The sequence below is a fragment of the Phacochoerus africanus genome, chromosome 3 (assembly GCF_016906955.1).
Source record: "Phacochoerus africanus isolate WHEZ1 chromosome 3, ROS_Pafr_v1, whole genome shotgun sequence".
Lineage (NCBI taxonomy): Eukaryota > Metazoa > Chordata > Mammalia > Artiodactyla > Suidae > Phacochoerus > Phacochoerus africanus.
In genome coordinates this window covers 36,312,828-36,336,718 of record NC_062546.1, presented here as the reverse complement: position 1 = coordinate 36,336,718, position 23,891 = coordinate 36,312,828, and the positions used below count along the sequence as shown (strand labels likewise).

Below are 23,891 nucleotides of genomic sequence, written 5' to 3'. Positions count from 1 at the left end.
ATATAGTTTGCCACGTATATTATGGGTGACCAGTCTTCAAAGAATTAGCGTATATATGGTGAAATGTCACAGGGCTATCTGCATCTCTCAGCGCCTTGAGTGGGGATGGCATCCTAAACATTCCCGTGGCCCTGCAGTGTCCAGCATGCCAACCAGTGTAGGTACTGGTTAACAAAGGGCCAGTGACAATCTAGTTACACGTAACGAATGATCACATTAAATTGTGGCTTATTTCAAAGCATTTAAAATACTTCTGCTTTGGGTCCCCCATGAAGTGAATTTTGGCATAGGTCCAGGTAGTCAATTTAGGAAGTCTTCCCGGGAATTGAGACAGGGAGGGGGAGCCTGCAAAAGTGTGTTGGTGACCCCTGGGTACCTGGGGGACCTCGTAGAACACATCTCAGAGTTGGCACAGTGTTGCGTGAGGAACTGGAAGGGAAGCCCTCAGATCTCACTTCCTCCCTCCCCAATAGAGGTGCCCTCTCCAGATGCTCCTGCCCCGCCCCACCCCACCCCACCCCTGCCAGCCACATCTTCAGGCAGCAGGTGCAGGAGCTCGGGCTGTAGACGGCTGTCCCCCGATACTGCAGGTGACGTCTGGTTTGGGGGCATAGCGGACCCTGACAGCCTCTGCTGCCGCCGCTAACCTGGAGGATACAAGGGCAGCTGCACTGGTAGAGAAACACATGCCTGAGCTGACCTTGATCCCATGTTAGCCTGAGACAGGCCTCCACCAAGCCACTTCAGAGTGTGCCTGAGGCGCAGGGAAGAGCAGGGGACACAGCTGAGTAAGAATAATGCGAAAGACAGCCCAACGCCCCCGTCACCCACCACTTTTGCATGCCTAAAAGGGTTTTTGTAAACAATGGGGAATTAGAAAATAAAATTAGCTTGCATGATTTCAGATGGAAACAGATGCCTGCTTCCCTGTTTTTTTTTTTTTCTTTTTTAATTCCCACAAAAACCTCAAGCAAAGTTAATAATGTATGAAAATTCGTTACCATGTGTGTACTTTGCTTCGTAATGTTTTCATTAAGCAGCCAGTTGATTTAAAAATAACACAACACGACAGTTGACATAATGGCAGGCGCTTCGGTGTGTGTGGAAACATCCTCTTTGAATGTTCTGTCAGAGTTTCCATTACGCAAGGACAGTCTTTTGAAAAGAAGCTTTTAGAATTAACACATAATATGAAATTATATCAGGTTACAATGCGATAAAACAAATTGCCCAGATACACATTGCAATTGCTTTTTAAGAAATGGCTTAGTCAACTAGAGGTAGTCCGTGGAAGTAGGTTTCTACAGATTGCTTCTAATTCCATGGTAGATTCACACTTCCATCTTCTCAAAGTTTTGCTGGTTCCGTTTGCTGATTAGAATTTGCTTTGTCTTCTTTCCCTTCCCACCCTCTGCCCTGCTGGCCTGTCCGTAGTAGAAAGAAACAGGGAGAAGCAAAAGATCATGGACCCAGGAGTTTCCAGGAACTCAAGATGTCCCACTGCTGAGGGCAGCGTGGGCTGACGCCCGGCATTGGACTTGCGGCGGGCGGGGGTCGGTGGGGGCGAGTGCCCTGTCCTGGAGTTTGAGCTGCCCTCCGTCATTCCCCAAGGCGTCTGCTCCTGAAGTCCTTGCCTGACCTGGAGGAGCAGTGGGCCACTCTGGTCGCTCTTCCAGGCCCTGGGGCTTTACTGCCCTCCACTGTGGCGCTGGAAGGCTGCCTCCAGGCTGTGTGGGCCAGCAGAGCACAGGGGCCAGAGAGGTCCAGTGGTTCCACCTAAACCCCCAGGGACAGAGGGTTTGCTGTTGATGGGCTACTTACCTCTGTTTGTGTAGCTGAAAACGTGGCCTCTGTATACCGGCGCCAGTTAAGTCTCGGAGACAGAGTTTTGGGCGAAGCAGAATGAACAGCTTTATTGCTCTGCCAGGCACAGGAGGCCACAGCTGGCTAACACCTTTAAAACTGTCTCCTGCCTTGAGAAGGGATAGCAAGGGGTTTTATAGGTTTAGTTCGGAAGACAGGGTTATTGATTAAGGTGTCAGTATTATTCTCCCTCCATAGATCATTTCAGAGTTGTGAAGCCTGGTGTCAGTGGGTCGGGTGATGATTTCTGGTTGTCTTCAGGGTCATTGTTCCTTGACTTTTTTTCTGGAAAGAAGATTGCTTACAGGGGAGGGGGTTTAGGGAGTGTTCCAGTTACAAAAGAAAATGCTAGGTGCAGTATCATTCTAAGTAGAAAGTAACCATTACCAAAGGAAAGTAGTTAAGCAAGGAAGAGATCATTTGTGAAAAGCCAATTAGAGTAAGTTTGTGGGCCAAGGCAGGGCATAACATTATGGAGACTGTTGTAACTGGTTCTTAGCTGAATCAGTACTTCCTAACCAGTGACTCTTGAGTCAGCCTTTTAAGACTGAGGGAAGGCCTGGGAGGCTAAAGGAAAGGTCTTTTCCTTCCAAACACAAGGACTTAGGACCTGGTATAAGGTTGCATCTGCTCTGGCATGTTTTACTTATTGCCTTGAATGCATTAAGTTGGTCAGCAAACAAGGATCAGGTGTCAGCTCCTTTTGTTTATCTGCTGAGTGCGAAGGTGGTCACAGGCTGGTTTAAGTGACTCAACACCATCAGGGCATCTATTACTGGTGGTAGAAGCTGGTGGACACAGGAAAGAGGGAGCGTCGTGGCATGAAGGTTCTAAGGCTATTCAAAAGGGTTAATAGGCTGACGTATTTGGGGCACTTTTTCCTTTAACTCCCGTCCTTACTTCTGCGGGGATGTGCCAGGCATGTCCTTCCTTTGCACTTTCTGTGATGGCCCACTTGTGCCTCCTGACATCAGCAGGGCCACAGGTGTGGGCCAGCACCCTCGGAGCACTCTTACCTTGTGGTGTTCTAAAATGTAATTGCAAAGGAGACATTTGATCTTTATGACTTGTACCATAAGACTTTCTTGGAATCTTTGCAAGGGGCAGTTGGAACAGAACTTTTCCATCTATACCACGGTCTATAAAAATCCTAGTAACTGACTTCATGGGGCTTGAGCTCCTCTTTTGTTATTTTCTTCACTCTCTAATTAGATTTTGCTTATGTGCGGGACAGAGCAGCCTGGCAGGACATAACCAGCATGAAAATAACTCAAAGACAGGGCTGACCCTGGCATTGCTCTAGCAAGAACAGAGTGGGCTTGGCTGCCCCGGACCTGTGGCTAACCTCAGAAGCCCTGTCCGGGTAAGGCCAGGAGTCTGGGGGCCTGGCATCCTTCCCAGCCTGGCTGCTGCCTGGACGTGGCCTTGAGTGCGCTTTCGCAACTGACTCCACCTCCATGGCCCTCAGAAGCAATCTGGGGATAATAATATCTGCTTTTGGTTTCTCGGAATGCTCAATGTGACAAATTGGTTGTCACAGTCCAAGGGGTCACTTCTCCAATGTGAAGACAGACTTTCAAAGGCTGAAATTAAGACTTCAGATATGTTCATGGCCCTTTGGGGAAGGAGATGCTGCTTTTAGTCAACTGTAGTCTAAAAAGGAGTAGAGAAAGACCTGAAATGGTTGTCGTGGAACTCATGAGAATGTACAGAAACGTCCACAGAAAGCTGTAATTTTTCACATCATTTCTCCAATCCTGTTGGTAGCAGGTTTGACACCATCTCACTCTGAGTGATCCTTATGTGAGAGATTCCTGGGCACCTGTTTTGTTCTATAATGATTGCAGAGAAATCACTTTTCTAGAACCCTCCAAAACTGCTTCTAGGAGTTCCCGTTGTGCTTAGTGTTTAATGAATCTGACTAGGAACCATGAGGTTGTGGGTTCGATCCCTGGCCTCGATCAGTGGGCTATGGATCCAGCGTTGCCATGAGCTGTGGTGTAGGTCACAGATGCGGCTCGGACCCTGCGTTGCTATGGCTCTGGCGTAGGCCAGTGGCTACAGCTCCGATTAAACCCCTAGCCTGGGAATCTAGAAAAAGACAAAAAGACAAAACAAAAACAAAAAAAACCCTGCTTCATGTGCTCATCGGGCTAGTGGTTTGGATGTTCCCAAGAGAGGCAGGTGAGGGCAACAGCAGACATAAATCTCTCTGCAGCTCCTTCTGAGCCCCTCCAGCCTGGATGGATGGTACCAGTTGCAGAGTAGAAGCCTCACCTGAGCTTCCCCTAAAGGAATGGAATCCTTGGGAGGCCCACTAGTGTGGAGTTTGCCAATCTCCTCATCTGGGTCCCTGGGAGCTCACTAGGGTCTGGGAAGCCTGGAGGTGCTGCTTCATGACACATTTTATGTCATCATCCACTGGATCATGCCACACTGTAAAGAGATCTGTCTTTAAAGATGCTTTAGAAGCACTGTTTTGAGTGTGAAGGACCAGGAAGGCAGGAGTAACACACATGTCTCAGAGCGCCATCCTCACGGCATCCCGGGCAGGTAATGGCCTGTCATATACAGAAAATCAGATGATGCAGGGAGGGTACATGGGCTGCCCCAGGCTCTCTGTGTCTCTTTCCAGTGACCTGCCACAGCTTAAGAGATAAATGCTCCTGTCCCAGGAGCAGGTCCCTCCCCAGTCCTCCCCTGTCGCACCTCCATTGTGTGGACCCCACCACTAGTTCCTTGTCCTGTGCTGGGGACAGAGGCAAAGACTGAGCCCCCGCCAAGGCTGTTACAGGTCACTCCGTCTTCCCTACACCCCTTCATCCATGTTTCATGGGCACTGCATCGTGGTCTGCCTGTTACCATCTTTGTTACTGAGGAGTCCCGGAGAGGTTTGCTCCTGGGGACACCCAGTCCCCCAGCCAGCCATGCGGCATTGCCATGGCTGCTCTGTGCCCCAGGCTTTGGTGATGGTTGCCCTGGCAGTGCCCAACCCAACTCCACTTCCCTTACCTCAGATGTTGTACCCTCTGGCCTCGCTCCTCTCCCCCTTCTGGCTTTTTCTGGCTTGACTCCGACTTTTCTTGGCTTCTTGCTTCTCAGTCTCTTCTTAGGCAGCCCTTGATGTTCTGGTTCAGTCACCTCTGCTTGTCGCCTTCTTTTTTTTTCTTTTTTCCTTTCCTTCCTTCCTTCCTTCCTTCCTTCCTTCCTTCCTTCCTTCCTTTCTTTCTTTAGCCTTTTAGGGCCACACCCACAGCACGTGGAAGTTCCAGGGCTAGGGGTTGGATCGCAGCTGCAGCTGCCTGCCAGCCTACACCACAGCCACAGCAACGCTAGAGCTGAGCCCTGTCTGTGACCTACACCACAGCTCACGGCAACACCAGATCCTTAATCCGCTGAGTGAGGCCAGGGATTGAACCTGCAACCTCATGGTTACTAGTTGGGTTCATTACCAGTGAGCCACAATGGGAACTCCTGCCCGTCGGCTTCTGCTCGGGCAGCCTGCACTGCTTTTGCTCTCCTCACCATGCCCAGTGGGAGGAGTGAACGCACAGAGGCCGGGGCTGGTCCTTGGGGTGGGCACACCTCTTCCTCCCTCCACCTGGACGCCCACCCCACCCTCAGCCCTGCTTTCATCAGCCCTCCCTGACCTGCCTCTGTCAGCTTCTCCCAACCTCCCTGAACCTGCCCCCACCTTGGACGGACTCCACACTCTGGCCACCCTGTGTTCCTGCTGCCATGCTCTGATGCTGACTGCTTTCTTGGGCAACTCCCTGCTCGTGGTGGTCCCTTATCACCTCACCCTGTCTGGCCCTCTACTGCCACTGACCCCGCACAGGGCCTTTCCTGAGGTCAGGACCAGGCCCTCTAGACAGCTCCCACTAGGCCCTCCTTGCCTTTGGGGCTTCCCCATCCTGCTTCTTTCTCTAGCCTTGTTTCTGGCTCATTTAAGGTGAATGGTTGGTGCGGTTGATTCCCCTGCCATCAGGGTAGAAACATAACGGTCACACTGAGGTCGTGCAGCAGCTTGATGCTAAACCACCAAGGAGCAGGATCTGTGCTGGGGCCAGTTTCTCTTTAATTTGGCAAAGGGAGGTGGCCCTGAGGTTCCTGTATGTTCTCTGTCAGTGAGGACAAGCACAGTGAGCGGTGATGGCTTGGGCTGCTGTGTGATCCAGGCAGAGTGGGGGTTTCCAGCACCCCCAGCTTCTCCGCTTCAAAACAAGGATGATCACAGTACCCTTTGTATGTGCCAAGGGCTAAGAACAGGGCCTGGCTTGTAAGTGGAGATCGCTGAGTGTTTGTGTGGTGGACAGTCAGCCCGGGAACCAGGGGCTCTGCTTCTCCTGTGTCCTTGGCACCTAGAACAGGGCATGATGTGTAGCCAGGGCCCAGTAAATATCTCTTAAAGTTAGAAGATGAAGAAGGGCATGTGTCCCCCTGGAAGGAATTCAGAGTTGGGTGGCTGGAGGCCTGGAGTTTGGTCCCATCTCTGCCACTTGCACGCTGTGAACAATGCTGTGAGCAAGCCCCTACCTTATGAGGGTCCATTTCTCATGTGCCTTGATGGGCTTTCAGCTGCAATTGCTCCAGACCTGCCTGAGTGTGGCTGAAACAGTGAGGAGCTCAGTGACTTTCCCTAGCAGATGACTGGTTCCTCCTGCTCGGCGCTACCTTTCTCCAGAGACTTCTGTGTACCTCCAGACGCCCCCTCCTTGTCCTGGGAGCTGCCACCACTCCAGAGCTCCTTGTCTGCCCCAGGTCTCCAGCACCTGTGTTCCTTTGGGAGAGACACCTTTCTTAGCAGCGCATCTAGAGCTCCCTCAGGTCTTGGTGGCTGTGAATTCTGTCTCCTGCCCATGTGATCACAGGCTCAGGCAGTGCCGCTTCTGAACCTGGAAGGCTGCTTGTGCCATCAGGGAGTGAGGAGGGAGCTGGGAGGATAACTCTGGTGCCCACAGCCGACAGTGGTTTCTCTGTGGGATGTTGGTGGGAACACGAGTGTTATTGGGTTGTTCAGAGCAAATGGGATCACGTAGGCAGAAGTGCAAAGCAGGGTACCTACCAGGGGGCCATGTCTACCCCATCGAAAGTACCTTTGTCCAGATGTGTGTGTAAACAAAAAATGCAAGCTCTGGTGGGGCATGGAGGGGGAGGCTTGTCCTCTCCTTGTGGCCACAGACTTCACTATGCCCTAATGTTTTACACAGTTACTTCACTCATTTTGCTTCTGCCTGGTCACTCTGGGCGGTAGGTTTGCAGACCCTGCAGAAGAGCACTGTAACATCCATGTTCACCTAGTTGATTTGTACATTAGGCAATTAGAGCGTGAACATCTTAATTAAAAAAATTCTTTCTTTCTTTCTTTTTGTCTTTTTAGGGCTGCGCCCACTGCATATGGAGTTTCCCAGGCTAGGGGTTGAATCGGAGCTGCAGCCACTGGCCTACACCAGAGACACAGCAACGCAGGATCCGAGCCACGTCTGCAACCTATACCACAGCTCATGGCAACACCGGATCCTTAACCCACTGAGCAAGGCCAGGTTCCATTGAACCTGTGTCTTCATGGATACTAGTCAGATTTATTTCCTCTGAGCCATGACGGTAACTCCTTTTTATTTTCTTAAGCATGAGCTAGAGAGGTTTGGATCCAGGTATTCCAGTCCCCCTGCGTTGGGCACCCCTTTTTTAGAGATCCACCATGAGCAGCCCGGGCTGGCCATGGGGTGGTTACCTGGCCCCTGGTGGTGTCTTGTACCCAGAGCTGGCTTTGGAAACTTTGGGTTTCTCTTTAAGGCGCTAAAGCCTGTATGGTTTGGACACTGTCTCCTTTGCAATGTGAACACTCTTATCAAATGATTATAAAACAAGCAAACAAAACCCCCAAAGTACTCCATTTCACTGTTTGTAGGTCCTGTGTTCACAGACCTGTAGTGGTTTATGTTCTTAACGTGTGTCTCCTCGTTAACTGAAAGCATTGACATTCTGCATGAGTCTGTATGCAGTACCAATTTCTTTTCTTCTTTTCCTTCCTCATTTGTCCCCCCCCCCCCCAAAAAAAAAAAAAACTAACTACTTTCTTGCCTTGAGATGTAAATTCCACATTTTGGCTGCATAGGGTTCCAAGTTTTCCGAGAAAAGGCTTAAATTTATTAGGTTAGTTCACAGTGTTCTCACAGAGAACTTTAACTTTGAGGCATGGAGCCATATGTGGTTGGGGTTGTTTTAAGATAAATAATGGAAGAGAATCAGCATTACATCGTTTACAGAAACTTGGGCTGCGCCTGTCACTTAAATAATGATCACACATGATTTACACTCTTGGTCCATTGGGGACGGGGCTGAGGTGGAAGGTCACGAGGAGGTTGCCACAGTTTTGCTCAGTGCTGCTGGCGCCTCTGAGTCAGTGAGGAATCAGATGGGCACTGCAGGGACCTGAAAGCCTCTGGGAAGCCTGCTTCAATTGGGAATTATTCCCCATCACCCTCCCAGGATCTGGCTCCTCAATAGCGTTAAAAGAGTAGAAAGTGAGTAACAGGTTGGATCACAAACAAGCCTTTGCGTGAGATTGAGTCTTAGCAATTGGGGAGCTTTGGTTTGGCTATGTCACGGGTTATAGTCACATTTTTAAATATTTAACTCTAAAGAAGGGAAGCAACTTAGAGGGCCTGTTATTAAAATAAAATCATGCTTTCTCAGTGTCTGACTCTGGACATGTTCACGATTATGTATGTGTATAAGTATCTCTCTAATTGCAGATATAGACATACATAATACACATGTAAACACATGCAGGCACTGGTGTGAATGTATGTAATATGCACAAGTGTAAACACACACGGGTGTGAAAGTGTGTGAATATATGTAATATACATGTGTAATCACATGTAGGCACTGATGTGTCACTGATGTGAATTATGTGAATGAATGTAAAACACACATGTAAACACATACAGACACTGATGTGAAAATGTAATACACACGTGTAAACACATAAGATACTGATGTGAATTATGTGAATATATGTAATACACATGCAAACACATATACACTGATGTGAATTATGTGAATGTATGTAATACACATGTATAAACACACATGCAGACACTGATGTGAATTATGTGAGAGTATGTAATACACACATGTAAACACACAGGCACTGATATGAATTATGTGAATGTATGTGATACGCACATGTGTAAACACACATACAGACACCAGTGTGAATATAAACTGCTGGTAATAGAAGGCAATTTATCACAGTTCCCTGCTGAACATTGATTTCCAGATGTTTGGATTTCATGAACTAGGAAAACAGGAAGGGGGTCCAGCATGGATTGCCAACTTCTTGTTTCCCAAGATCATTAAAAAAATTTTTTTGGGTGATGGATGTTAGCTAGACTTATTGTGGCAATCATTTTGCAAGATACAAATATTGAATCATTATGGTGTACACCTGAAATTAATATAATGTTATATGTCAATTATATCTCAATACAACTTTTTGGGCCACACCTACAGCATGTGCAAGTTCCCAGGCCAGGGATTGAACCCAGGTATTTGCAATCTGTGCCACAGCCACAGCAACGCTGTATCCTTAACCTGCTGCACCACAAGGGAACTTCCAGTACAAATTTTTTAAATTGTAAAATACACGTAAGATAAAATTTACCATCCTACCCATTTTTTTTTTTTTTGGTCTTTTTAGGGCCTGAAACTAATATAATATAACTAAACTAATATAATGTCTGCTAGTTACATCTCAATTAAAAACATGCTAACATTTAGTCATCTTTGCTTCAGATCATTCCTGCCCTCAGGGCCGAGATGTGAGCTCTTTGTTACCAGGCCTGGCAAGTTGGAGAGCTCGGCTGGAAGGAGCTCAGCTTTGCCACTAAGCACACAGCTCAGTGGTTTCAGTGGTGATGCTTTTTCACAGTGACTTTGCTGATGAAGGAAGCTGCGTGTTGATTTACATCCTGACACCGTGTGTCTTCTTGCCACAGGTCCAAGTGCCAGGAGCCAACGCTTCACATCTGGTGGTGGTCAGCAGCCTGGTTCTTGATCTGGTTTTGTTTTTATAGCAGTTAAAGCTTATGTGGTTGGAGCCCTGCGGATTCATCCCACTATGACCCCCTTCTCTTCTCTTTCCTCTGAAGTCACTTAGTGAACTGATGGTCTGATGCTTCTAGGCCACCCAACTTCTGCCCATTTGCAACAAGTAGTGCTGTGTGCAAATGGAATCCTCTCATTATGACCTCTGAAACGTGATTTGGTTTGTGTGACCTGGGTTTAAAGACTTAACCCATTTGGGTTCACGTCGATCTGCTCTAGTGTGGCTCTGTGTGACTGTGCCACATGGTGGGCACCTGTCCTCCGATGAGTGCACATGTGGGTTGTTTCTAGGGTCTTGCTAATACACACACAACTGCATACAGTGGGGACTAATCCGGGGGGGTTATCTGGGTCAAAGGTGAAGTGTGAAGTCTTCATTCACAAAATCGAATTAGCATGTTAACCAACCCAGTTGTGTATCACAGCTATTCAGATACAGAGGGTGTGGGAAAGATAAGTCAACTATTAATATATTTTTTTTTTTTAATGACTGCACCCCAGGTATATGGAAGATCCTGGCCCGGGGATAATCTGAGCCACAGCTGTGACCTATGGTGCGGCTTTGGTAATGCTAGATCCTTTACCTTTTTATTTTTTATTTATTTTACTTTATTTATTTATTTATTTATTTATTTATTTATTTATTTATTTTTAGGGCTGCACCTGTGGCATATGGAAGTTCCCAGGCTAGGGGTTGAACTGCGGCTATATGCCATAGCCGCAGCAACATGGGATCTGAGCCACGTCTGCAACCCGTACCACAGCTCACAGCAACGCTGGATCCTTAACCCACTGAGCGAGGCCAGGGGTTGAACCCGCACCCTCATGGATACTAGTTGGGTTCATAGCCCACTGAGCCACAACGGGAACTCTCAATGCCAGATCCTTTCACCCACTGTGCCGGGCCGGGATGTAACCCACACTTCAGGTGGCTGGAGCCACTTCAGTTAGGTTCTTAACCCACCATGCCACAGTGGAAACTCCCAATAAATGTGGTTTTCTGGACCAAATTGAAAGCAGCTGAATATTGATCTATCTAAAGGTTTAGCTCCAAGTCTGACTGTAGTAAAGCGATGATCTGGGGCAGAGACCAGGAGGGAGGAGCCAGCCCCTCCCTAAGTGTCCCCCCTTTTAATGTGAAACAGAAAATGTCTGCAGACATGGTCTGGGACACACATGAAACTGAGCGTCGCTATCTGTCTGGCTTTGTTACATATGGCTTTTTGAAATTGTCCTGGAAAATTCCTGGGTCATAAGTTGGTCATTCTCCTCTGATGAGCTTCTTTCTGCAGCAGCCGTGTTGCTGCTGAGTGTCAGCTGATCTCTCTTCACCCTGTCTAATCTGTGGTCTCTGAGCAAGTTGGGGACATGTCCAGGGGAGAAGTGGACCTGGTGCCTTTGGGGCTGGGTATCAGAAGCATGTTCCCCAGGTGGCCTGGAGGGAATCTGCAAAGGCCCCGTGGCAGTGTCCCTGTAGCTACCACACAGCCGCTGGGAGCACTCAGGGTTTGGGCTGTGGATGCATCAGGGTCCAGTCTCAGAACAAACCAAGAGCCGAGACGATGTCTAGATGTGCTTCGTGTACTTTATTTGAAGGCTTCCCTGTTACCTTCGGCACGTAGTGCAGTGTTTTGATCACGCTTTAGAAAACAGTAAGTGGGAAGATGGCTCTGTTAGAAAAAGCTATAGAGACATCAAAGAAAAAAATAACAGCCTAAAGTCTTTTCATTTACAGGTTCTGTTCAACCTGTCAAAGAAGCCTGTTAGTGGACCCTTCCCAAATACACTGTGACAGGCTGGGTTGTGTGTGTGGCGGGGGTGTCACTCCTCAAATACTCCATGACAGGAACTCCCATTGTGTCCAAGTGGTTTAAGGACTAGCATCCATGAGGATACGTGTTTGATCCCTAGCCTTGCTCTCAGTGGGTTAAGGATCCAGCCTTATAGTGAGTTGTGGTGTGTGTAGGTTGCAGATGTGGCTCCGATATGGTATTGCTTGTGGCTGTGGTGTAGGCAGGCGGCTGCAGCTCTGATTTGACCTCTAGCCTGGGAACCTCCATATGCTGAGGGTGCAACCCTAAAAAAAGACCAAAAAAAAATTACTCCATGATAGGCTGAGTTGTGGGGGCCATTCCCCAAATAGCCCCTGACTGTCTGAGTTGTCGGGGAGAGCCTGACAGGGATCACAGATATGACACGTCTGTGTTAAGGATTGCAGTACCTAGCAAACGGGTACCACGGTGACACACCAGGTTAACAGACAAAAAGCCTTCTCAGTGGTTGCCTGTGAAGTCATCGGTGTTTTTGCACATACAGACACATTACATTTGTAAAATAATTCTTCTTGTTTTTTATAACCAGCTGTCCAAGCTTGAGAAACAACAGCAGAGGAAAGAAAAGACCAGAGCCAAAGGGCCTTCCGAATCAAGCAAAGAAAGAAGCACTCCTCGCAAAGAAGACCGCAGCGCCAGCAGCGGGGCTGAGGGTGACGTGTCCTCGGAGCGGGAGCCGTAGGCCTGGGACGCTGCTCAGGTAGGCGCCCCCTGCGTGGCGGCTTCGTCTTCCCACATTCAGGCAAAGAGTAATGAACTGCAGACCGAATAGTGTTTGAGACGATTCATTTATGGATGTTCATTCAGGGCTTCCTTACAGCGCTCCTTTCCAGGATGGAGAGAGGAGTGTGGTGGGTGGCTAGGGGGTCCCCAGGTCCCCTTGCGGAAGCTGTGTGTGCCCCTGTCAGCCAACCACCGCTGCTGCTCTCAGTGTTTCTCAAGTGTTCACAGGCACATGGTCCAGACAGGAGCCCCAGGCAGATCCCTCTTCTCTGCTCCAGCTCTGCGCACAGTGCAGGCCACTGTCAGCGTCGCCTCTTGTCTCCGATTCCCGAGTCCTGTTTGCCACCCTTCCTTCGGCCTGCATGGCATTACGATTCCCTTTTCCCAAAGCAGGTGTGTTTCCTTCTTGTCAGGAGTCACCTCGGCCTGAAAATCAGAGGCCTCCGAAGCTGTTCCCAGCCTTCTGATGGCCCTTTGCTCAAGTTCAGTCCCCCAGTGGACACGTTAAGGAGAGCCTCCTACTACCGGAGTTCACAGGTTCAGCGAGAAGTAGAGAAACAGTCACCCACTGCACGGTGCTGCGTGGTGGTGGGAATGTGGGGTGGGGAGCAGAGGAGGCCCTGGGGCAGGGGGGTCTGGAATGGGACCTCCAAGGACATGTAGGAACCATGAGATGGGGGCGAGGGCCAGGAGCTGCTTCAGCTGAGAGGAGAGGAGGTGCGTGCCTTGTGGGGGAGGGTCCAGGCTAGTGAGTTCAGGGCAGAGGCAGCGGAGAATTGAACATGTGGGCTGTTGTCCAGGGAGCTTCTCTAGAGATGGAGGAGGAGGGAAGGGTCCAGGTTATCAAGGGTCTTGTGTGCAGCTTTGAGAAATTTGTCTTTCATCCTGGGGTAGTGGGGAGCCTTTGGAAGCTCTCAAGTGTACACGTGACAGATCTGAGGTTTAACCATTACTCCAGCAGCCGTGGGGGCGGTGGGCTGGAAGCAACGGGCCACTTACAAGGCAGTTGCCAAAATCAAAGGAACGAGAGCTTGTGGACTGGGGTTCACATCAAGTCAGCCTGCAGGTTTGTCCTGGAGACGCCAGATTGCGAGAAAGGACATTCATGAGATGGAGTCTGCCTCTTGAAGAGGGTGGGGGTTAGGGGTCTACCTGTGAGATGTCCTCCAGGACACACACCACCAGATATTGAGACGTACTGCGGAGCCCACAGTGGTCCACTGGAGCTTGCAAACGTGGACAAAGACAGGGTGGAGACCTTGAAAAGAATGGTTGTTGAGTCACAGTTTGAAGGGGGCTGTGTTCGATTGTAAATCCTATAATGTCCTGTTGACTTTCCCCTGGTCACCGTGATTTTGCCCGCATGTAGCTACAGGGAGTTGACAGCCGTGCTCACTGCTCAGGGCTTCATGCAAAGGTGAAGCTGGAATCGGGAAAGTTCCTTCACACTCGGCCTCATTTGTCACTGTCACAGGCCCCACCTTTTTCTTGATCTTGTTGCTCCGGCCTAAAGCCATCGGTTTTTAATTCATGCACTGAAACAGTTGGTAAGAGTTAGGAGTCTTTTGAATGTGGTATTTGGTGTGTAAATCATGTTAAATACTCATGAGTACACAGCAGCATTTTATATGTCATTTTGTCACATAAAACTTCCATTCCTACTCCCGCCCAGGCTTGATGAGGCTTAAGCATCATTGATACGGTCAGTTTTGTCATCAGAACTATTACTAGTGCTTCTGATTTGCACCCGGTCCAGAAATCCTAAATCCAGGCTGAAACATGCTGCATATAGACAGTGCACAGGCGGCTCTTGTAGTTTTCTGTTAGGCTCAGTAAACAGGTCTGGTAGTAATGCAGAAACTCATCAGGTTCTTATTTGCATCCTACCAGTTTCTGTGTGGCAGTAGGTCATGTAATTTCTGCTTCCTTGGTTTTTCTTCTCTTTGCTAGACGAGTAAAACTCATCCCCTTCAATGGTGCTGGGAAAGTTGGGCCTGTAAAAGCCATAACACCCCGCACACTGGCCAGGAGGTGAGGGAGGGAGAGCTGTGGAAGGGGACAGCTGAGCGGGTGCTGCCGGGTCTCCATGTAGCCAGGGTGCAGGGAAGGGCTCGCCTGCCCTGTAGCTGCCTTGGGGTCCGTTGGGTCAGCCATGGGTCTTGGTGGAAGGGGTGAGGTGACGCCAGAGCTGTGAGGGGCCGGCTTCATCCAGGAGGCCAGAGTCATGGCCTCAGCCATTAAGTAGCACTGATGGTCCCTGCAGCTCTCAGCCACAACCTCCACCTGGCCTCTGGGTGAGACCTGAGGGTCTGTTAAGGTGAGGCCAGGTCAGTTGGGGCCCTCTGGGCCCTGCAGTTGTGCATCTGTATGCAGGGCTGGTTGCTGGGCCCAGGGGGCCACTGAGGACCTGGCCAATTTGACACCAGGGCGAGACAGCTTTCCTAGGGCTTCAGGATTCCGCCCACTGCTACTCAGTGGGAAGGAGCCTCATGAGGATATCTGGATGGGCCCGTGAAAATGCAGAAGCTATGTTATCTTTGCACATTTGTATGTAGTATCATCTGGGCTTTGGACCTAGAGCATGAAGGGACTGTTGAAGGCAGGGGTCCTGTTGCAGTTCTTCACACCAGGGATGGCAGCAGAAACCTGGGGGCTGGCACAGATGCACAGGCATGGCTGGAAGTGAGAGTCCTCTGAGACTCCTACCACCAGTGAGAACTGGGAGGGGCTGGGGTTTTAACTGTGCTCTGGGATTTGCAGACGCTGAAGGGGTTAGACTACAAAGGAGCCACTGCTCCACAGGTATATTTTGGGGGTTTTGCTGCCTGTAGACTTTCATTGCCCCTTCTACTGGAATTTGTCATCCCAGGAGACCCCCAAAACCACCCCCTAGAAACTCGGATATCTATAAAGCTGAGTTAGGTAGTGACAGACAGAAGGTGACCTCGGCACTAGCTGTATTCCACAGGAAAACAGCAGCCCCTTGTCGCCTCCATGAGCTGCAGTTTTCATTTGCTTTTCTTCTCTTTCTTTTTCTTTTTTTTTTTTTTAGGGCCACACCTGCAACATATGGAAGTTCTCAGGCTACCACTGAGCCACAACAGGAACTCCTGCATTTGCTTTTCTTAAAAAACAGAAAGAACCCTCCAGAGCTTCACAGGCCCTAGGGGGAACAGCTTTGAGAGAGAAAGAAAAGGCCAAAGAAAATGGAAGGAGAAACTTCACAATCTTGGGTGCATGTTTCTTTGAAAATGAGCCCCAGAGTTCCTGTCCTGGATCAGCGGAAACGAATCTGACTAGTAACCATGAGGACACAGGTTTGATCCCTGGCCCCACTCAGTGGGTTAAGGATCTGGCTTTGCTGTGAGCTGTGGTGTAGGTGGCAGACAAGGCTCAGATCCCCAGTTGCTGTGGCTGTGGTACAGGCTGGTGGCTACAGCTCTGATTCAGCCTCTAGCCTGAGAACCTCCACGTGCTGCAGGTGCAGCCCTAGAAAATACAGAAGAAAAAAAAAAAAGACAACGAATCCCAAGCCTCCTTGGTCCAGAGGACATGCCTGGGGTGTCAACATTTCTCCATGACATGGACAACATTCTTTAGTTTATCAAGTGGATGTTAAACTGCTAAACTTCTCCTTTTTCTTCTGTCTAATTCCTTTGGGCTCCTCCCCTTGCTGGGAGGACTAGAGGTTTTCTATGAAGCTACAACTCAGCCCCACCTCACACCCCATTTTCTGGCCTATATCTAAAGACCCTGGGGCCACTTCTCACTAAAAAAGTGTGGTTTCTGCTTCTGATTGCAGGTTCCAGGATTGCCTCATTCCAGTATTGACCTTACTGCCATCATTAGGGTGTGCATGAGAGGGGCATGCTCCCTACCAGCATCCTATGTTTCTGCCCTCAGGGGAGCACTCGAAACTAACAAGCAAAGTGTTTTGGGAGCTGCCCTCTATTTGCTTTTTCAACTTGACCTCTGAATAGTGAGACATGTTCTGGCTGAGCACATTTCTGCCTAATGAGCTGGAGCAGTTTGTGTGTGTGTGTGTGTGTGTGTGTGTGTGTGTGTGTGTGTGTGTATTCTGTTAAAGGGATACTCCATCACTTTTCACTGTTTCTTTTCCTTGGAGAAGGTAGGATCTCTTTCATCCCCAGAGCTTTACCTGGCTCCCATATGAACATTCATACCACTTTCCCAGTCCCTATGCTGGTGTTTCATAGTATAAAACTCACTGCGCCTCCAAAGTAGTGTTTTTATTTTTATTTTTATTTTTTAACTTTAAACAACCTTCTTTTAGTGGCTGCCCTAGAATTTGCAATATGCGTTTTTTTGTTTTGTTGTGTTTTTGCTTTTTAGGGCTGCACTCACAGCATATGGTTGTTCCCAGGCTAGGGGTCAAATCAGAACTACAGCTGCCAACCTATGCCACAGCCACAGCAACGCAGGATCTGAGTCGTGTCTGTGATCGGAGTTGTGTCTGCGACCTACATCACAGCTCATGGCAACACCAGATCCTTAACCCACTGAGCGAGGCCAGGGATCAAACCTGCAACCTCATGGTTCTTAGTCGGATTTGTTTCCGCTGCACCACAATGGGAACTCCTGCAATATGCGTTTTTAACTAATCTGAGCCCACCTTCAAACAGCCTGGCCACGTCTTGCATGCAGGTGCCTCATGATAGTGTTCCTCCCTCATGTTCTTTGTGACACTGTGTCACTTGTGTCATTTTCCATGTGCCGTCCAACCCGATAACATTGTTACCATTATCATCTTATGAATAGCTTTTTTAGATTAAGAATAAGAAAAAGACGTTATGTTACCTTAATTTCATCTTTGATGTTCTTCCCTTTCATTATGTGAATCCAAGTTTCTGACCTGTACCATGTTCCTTCTGCCTGAAGAACTTCTTTTAGCATTTCTTATAGCAAAAGTCTTTATTTCTCCTTCACTTTTCAAGGATAGTTTTGCTGGTATAGAATTTTAGATTGGTGGGGTTTTTTTTGAGGGGGGGTTGTTTAATATTTTAAAGATTTTATTCCGCTCTCTTCTTGCTGGCATAGTTTCTTCTGAGATGCCCTCTGTAACTCTTGGTCTTCTTGTTCTGCTGCAGGTGACTGGGGTTCAAAGCCATGTGCCCCTCCTCCCACTCCACCCCCAGCTTCTTTGAAGCCTTTCTCTTTGTTTTTTGCAGTCTGAATGTGCCTTGCTCAGGCATGGTTCCTGGGGCGTGTTCTCTGAGCTTCCTGGATCTGGGGTTTGGTGTCACCTGTCACTAAGCTTGGACAGTCCTTGGCCTTTATTATTCTCTGCACGCTCTCTCTCTCTCTCTCGCTCGCTCTCTCTCTCTCTCTCTCATCCCCTTCTGGTACTCCAGTTATGTGTATGTTCCACCTTTTAACAGTTGTCCCACTGTTCTTGTCTCGTCTGTTCCTCCTTCCCACCCCCTGTCCCACTCCTTCTCTTTCTGCATTTGGGAAGTTCCTATTGGGAGGTTCATATTGACTTGTCTTCAAGCCCACAGCTTCATCCCCTGTCTGCGTCCAGTCTGCCAATGAACATTTTCCATTTCCTTTTGATTCTTTCCTGGAGTTTCCATCTCTCTGCTGACATTACCCATCTGCTCTTAAATATCTAAATCTCATTCTGATGATTGCTGTGGGTTTTCTGAGCTTCTGGAATCTATAAATGTATATCTTTCAATACATTTGGGAAATTTTAAGCAGTATTTCTTCCAGGGTTATTTTCTGCCCTGTTCTCTCTCATATCACTAGGAGGAGGTTACTGTTCTCAAACCCTAAGTGTTGTTCTGGCCTTTGTTATGGGAGGGCTGACCTGCTTTCTCACTGATACAAAGTAGGCACATTGTGTTACTCTGCCAGCAGTGGTGCTGGAATTTCTCCATGCCCCAGCTTGCAGGGTAGTTGCCTTATTTATTAAAAAGAAATTGGCAAGAATCTGCCCACAATTAGCAATTCTGTTTATTGCAGAGCTGAGCTTACTGAGAACCTAGAATATAATAATACAGTAGGTGCTGCCTGCATGTGGATATTTAAATGTAAATTAATTAAAATTAAATAAAATTTAATTTCCTCAGTCATAGTAGCCCCAGTTCCTGTGCTCATATAGCTGGTGGCTGGCATCCTGGACAGAGCTGATAGAGAACAACGTATCACTGAGGAAAGGGCACTGGCCTGGAGGGGTTACATTTAGGCCTTGAGACCATCATCTGAACCACTGTAGGTTTGGTAAGGCTAACGTGTTAGGAGTTCCTGCCATGGCACAACCGGATCGGTGGAGTTTTTGGAGCTGTGGGATGCAGGGTCATTTCCTGGCCCAGCACAGGGGGTTAAAGATCCAGCGTTGCTGCAGCTGCAGTGCAGCATAGGTCACAATTGTGGCTTCAATCTGATCCCTGCATTTGCTGTAGGGTGGCCAAAAAAACCAAAAAGACTGACATGGTTAAATCTATACAAATGGATATTAGAAATACGTGGGGTAGAATTTAAGCCAAAAAATAAAAACTAACTGCTGTCAGAGTTTGTTCCTTCCTGATCAGGTGACATCAATTTGTTTGTTTGTTTGTTTTTTCTCCTGCTTTATTAGTTCACTCCAAGCTTTCTTTTCTCAGTGAGAAATCACATGACTGCCCCCAGGTTCTCATTGCCACATCAGGACCATCAGCACTGGTGCACAGGATGGTCTCTGCTCTGACAGTGGAGTGGAGGCTCACTGGGGTTTCCGACTTGCTAGAAGGGCCGAGTGAATCCTTCACAGATAATGTCAACTTCCCGGCAGCTTTTGTTTTTGCATGTTTTTAAAGGCCTCAGCTTCTTAAGTTTGGGTTAACATCTTGAATAATAAAATGTAGGAGCAAAGGGGTTGCTTTTGACTTTATTTTATTTTTTGTCTTTTTAGGGCTACACCTATGGCATATGGAGGTTCCCAGGCTAGGGGTCTAATTGGAGCTATTGCTGCCAGCCTACACCACAGCCACAGCAATTCCAGATCCAAGCCACATCTGTGACCTATACCACAGCTCAGATCCTTAACCCACTGAGCAAGGCCAGGGATCGAACCCGCAACCTTATGGTTCCTAGTTGGATTTGTTTCCGCTGCACCACGACGGGAACTCCTGCTTTTTCTTGACTTTAAATGAGCTCATATTAGATTCCCAACCATAATATGAAATAAGTAAGTAAAACTCGGTTCTTTTGACAGTGGTTTGGGGAGCAGGTCTGTGGTGTGTGTACCCTGACTTACATCTTCAGTTGCTCTAATGGCCTGAAGCCAGAAACAGATCAGCAGGAAGTCAGCATCTTTCAGAGACTCAGTGTTTAAACCAGCTGTTGAGTTTTCCTTGCTTCTGATCCTGGCTGGTTCCCCACTGCCTCCAGCCTTTGAAGGCAGTGGACGAGAATAGCCCTGCATCCTCTTTCTTTTTTCTTTTTTTCTTTTTAGGGCCGCACCTGTGGCATATGGACGTTGTTAGGCTGCGGGTCAAATCAGAGCTATGGCGGCTGGGCTACACCACAGTCACAGCAACACAAGATCCAAGCTGCATCTGCAACCTGCACCACCGCTCACGGCAACACCAAATCCCAGATCCACTGAGGCCAGGGATGGAACCTGCATCCTCATGGATACTAGTTGGATTCGTTTCTGCTGTGCCACAGTGGGAACTCCAGCACCCTCTTTCATAAGGCCATGAAATAGTGGTGCCAAGTTATCAAACACTTCTTAGGACTTTTATAACATTTTCTCTAAGCAGATAATTCATTGTCTCTGATTTCACAAAGGTAGAGACATACTATGTGTATAATGTTACCCACTTTTATCATGGAACAGAGTATCATGAGCTTTTTCTAGATCATGTATTCTTCTGTAGTAAACCTTGTCATTTTCATCTGCACATCAGATATTTGAAGCATAAATTTTCATCACAATTAATTAAAAATTTGTGGAGTGTTTAATCAGAGTAAATAAAAAAGAATAATGTATTTGAGCAGGATCCCAAAGCTCATTTTAAGCTCAAAAACCAAAGGTTTTAATCTATGCCAAGAAGATAGAGTTCTTCGAAGGTAGAACGTGGGAACCAGTTTCAGGACTTTAGTTACTAGTATTATAGGTGAGGAAAGAGGTATTAAAAGGCCCAGCTTCTTAAGTTTGTATTAATATCTTGAAAAAAATATAGGAGCAAATGGGTTGCTTTTCTTGACTTTAAGATGTAAGTATAGTCTCCAGGATTTAGGCAGTGTGTTCCCCTGGTTATTTTTTAGTTATCTCTTAGGATGTAGTGCAGTGGGTTTCAGAGCCTGAGGGTAGGCCTGGGGAAAATTGTGATCCTCTGTGTGGGTCCAGATAGAATAAAACCGAACATCTTGCAGTTCCACTAGCCTTTCTTGGGTGGACCCAGGGACTTTGGTGCTAAGCTGGGCTCTGGAATGAAAGGCTGATAATTCCATGGAGGCACTTGCTCACAATATGACCCTTTCTTAAGAATGTGACCTGTGTTGGAGTTCTATCATGGCACAGCAGAAACGAATCCGACTAGGAACCATGAGGTTGCAGGTTCGGTCCCTGGCCTTGCTCAGTGGGTTAAGGATCTGGCGTTGCCGTGAGCTGTGGTGTAGGTTGCACATGCGGCTTGGATCTGGCGTTGCTGTGGCTCTGGCATAGGCTGGCAGCAATAGCTCCGATTAGACCCCTAGCCTGGGAACTTCCATATACCGTAGGTGTGGCCCTAAAAAGACAAAAGACAAAAAAAAAAGAATGTGACCTGTGTTGCATGCATCTGGAAGCAGGTGCACAGTTGTGGTATCACCATGTGCAAATCACTGTAATGTTTTGCTTTTATTTAAGTTCATCTGATTAGAATTTAGGTGTGAGAGAATAGAAACCACTCTGTTAAATTTGGGATTTACAAATGGGATTTCAAACATGGATGACAATACCTGCCACACAAATCTTGGCAAGACTAGCTAGCTTTTGTTGTAGGCTCAGAATTGCAAAGGGACACTCAAGACCCTTGGACATTTTATATCAAAGAATCGTGGTCCTTTGAGTGGTAGTAAAAATAGCCCAAGAACTAGCATTTAGTTCGTACCCCATCCCTTTACTTTCTTTAGGCTCAATACCCTCTGCCTCCCTCTTTGTTAGAAGGATTTAGAAACGAGACTTTTGTATTTTTTCAAGGGACTTGTCTATTTTATCCATGTCTAATTTGCGGGTATAAGGTGATTTGCCCTTTTTATTCTTTTAATGTCTGTAAAATCTGTACTGATGTTGCCTCTTTGATTCCTCATAGTCGTAACCTTTTCTTCTCTTATTTCTTGTTAAGTCTAGCAAGAAATTTATCAGTTGTATTGATCTTTTCACTTATTTTCTCTTTTGTTTTTGTTTGAAATTTCATTACTTCCTCTCCTTATTATTCCCCTCCTCCTGCTTGTTTTTTTTTTTTTTTTTTTGCCATTTCTTGGGCCGCTCCTGTGGCATATGGAGATTCCCAGGCTAGGGGTCTAATCGGAGCTGTAGCCATCAGCCTACGCCAGAGCCACAGCAACGCGGGATCCGAGCCGCGTCTGCAGCCTACACCACAGCTCACGGCAACGCCGGATCGTTAACCCACTGAGCAAGGGCAGGGATCGAACCCGCAACCTCATGGTTCCTAGTCGGATTCGTTAACCACTGCGCCACGACGGGAACTCCTTTTTTTTAATTTTTAAAAATTTTTATTTTTATTTTTTTGTCTTTTTGCCTTTTCTAGAGCCACTCCTGCGGCATATGGAGGTTCCCAGGCTAGGGGTCTAAACAGAGCTGTAGCCACCAGCCTACACCACAGCCACAGCAACGCAGGATCCAAACAGCGTCTGCGACCTACACCATAGCTCATGGCAACGCCGGATTCTTAACCCACTGAGCAAGGCCAGGGATCTAACTCACAACCTCATGGTTCCTAGTTGAATTTGTTAACCATTGAGCCATGACAGGAATTCCTTGTTTGGGGTTTACTTTGCTTTTATTCTTTTAATTCCGTAAGGCAGAAACTTAGATCATTAACTTGAAAGCTTTCTTCTTTTTCTAATGTAAGCATTTAATGCCATGAATTTCTCTCCAAGCACTGCCGTTGGTGAATGTCACAAATTTTGATGTTTGTATTTTCATTCTCTTTAAAATATTTTCTAATTTTCCATGTGCCTTCTCTTTGATGCAGAGACCATTTAGAAGTGTGTTATTTAATTCCCAGATATTTGGTTGTGTCTTTTTGAGCTCTAAAAGTGAAGTTCTCATAAATTGGTGTCTCTTTGGTGAGAAGGTATTTGGATTTATATATGACAACACAGCAGATTTTTCACAGTAAAATGAAACACTCTCATTCTCTTGTCTTTGTATGAACTGGAAAGGATATCTCCAGCTATTTTGTCATGCATGGTCACATATGTTAATAGGATTTGAAGGCCAAACTTTGGGACTCTTCTGAGTAATGTGTCTTGTCTTTGTTTTTTTTAGTGCATTATCATTGGGCAGAACTGGATCCTGAAAAATTCATGAAAGATGCTAGGCACCTACACTACTTTAAGGATTTGGAACTGAATCCTGAAAAGGAAGATGGAAATAAGAAACTGGGAACCTGAATAGCCCTGCAAAAAGCAAAAGCAAAACAAAACAAAACAAAAAACACCAAAGGAGCATTACCACTTTCTGCCGTTGCTGTGGTTTAATACAGGAAGTGGGTGCTGCCTACCCCCTCTCCCCGAGAAAGGCTGTGTTGGTTCCTATGATATTTTGACTTCTTTCAAAACAGGCTGTCCCAGCATCATTCGTCACTGAGTCCTCCTTTCACAGTGTGGTTGGTGTATTTCTGCGTGTCTCTGACGGGTCCCAAATGCATTCATCCTCTCCATGTTTTTCCCAACACTGGCTCAGCCAGGGCACATGTTAAGATGTAGAGAGAACAGTCATCATTGATAATGTATTCGTGAGACCTTTGCATCTTGTAAATCTTCTCTCTTTTTTCTAAAAAAGAAATAAACTCCAACGCTCAACAAACCACTTTATTCTTAAACAAATCCCGCAATATTTCTTTTTAAGGATTTTGTTGGTAGAAATACAGTGTGTCTGACCCCTCTCTGTATGTATACACTTCTTTTCAAATAACTCTTTTGCAGGAGGCCTTCCCTGAGTGGTCCACCTGGACCCCTGATTTGACAGTGACAGCTTATCTATGGCAATTCATAGTTGATGCCATTTCCTTGGACCTGATGGCAGGAGAGGGGAGTGTCATGGCAACCCCTTTTTAGAAAGGCCAGAAGACTGACACCCTGTGTGGCTGCCACATCTGTATATTCACCTTTTGGACCGCA

The 23,891-nt window shown here is 47.3% G+C and overlaps 1 protein-coding gene across 1 annotated transcript in view; it reads left to right on the top strand.

Annotated features, from left to right (window-relative positions):
• The window catches only part of DTD1 (D-aminoacyl-tRNA deacylase 1), a 136,252-nt gene extending 112,675 nt beyond the window's left edge, over positions 1-23,577 (top strand). The window contains exons 5-6 of the mRNA XM_047771614.1: positions 12,340-12,510; positions 23,038-23,577. Coding sequence (XP_047627570.1) covers positions 12,340-12,492 — 153 coding nt within the window. The 3' untranslated portion in view covers positions 12,493-12,510; positions 23,038-23,577. The remainder of the gene's footprint in view (positions 1-12,339; positions 12,511-23,037) is intronic.
• The last annotated feature ends 314 nt before the right edge of the window (positions 23,578-23,891 follow it).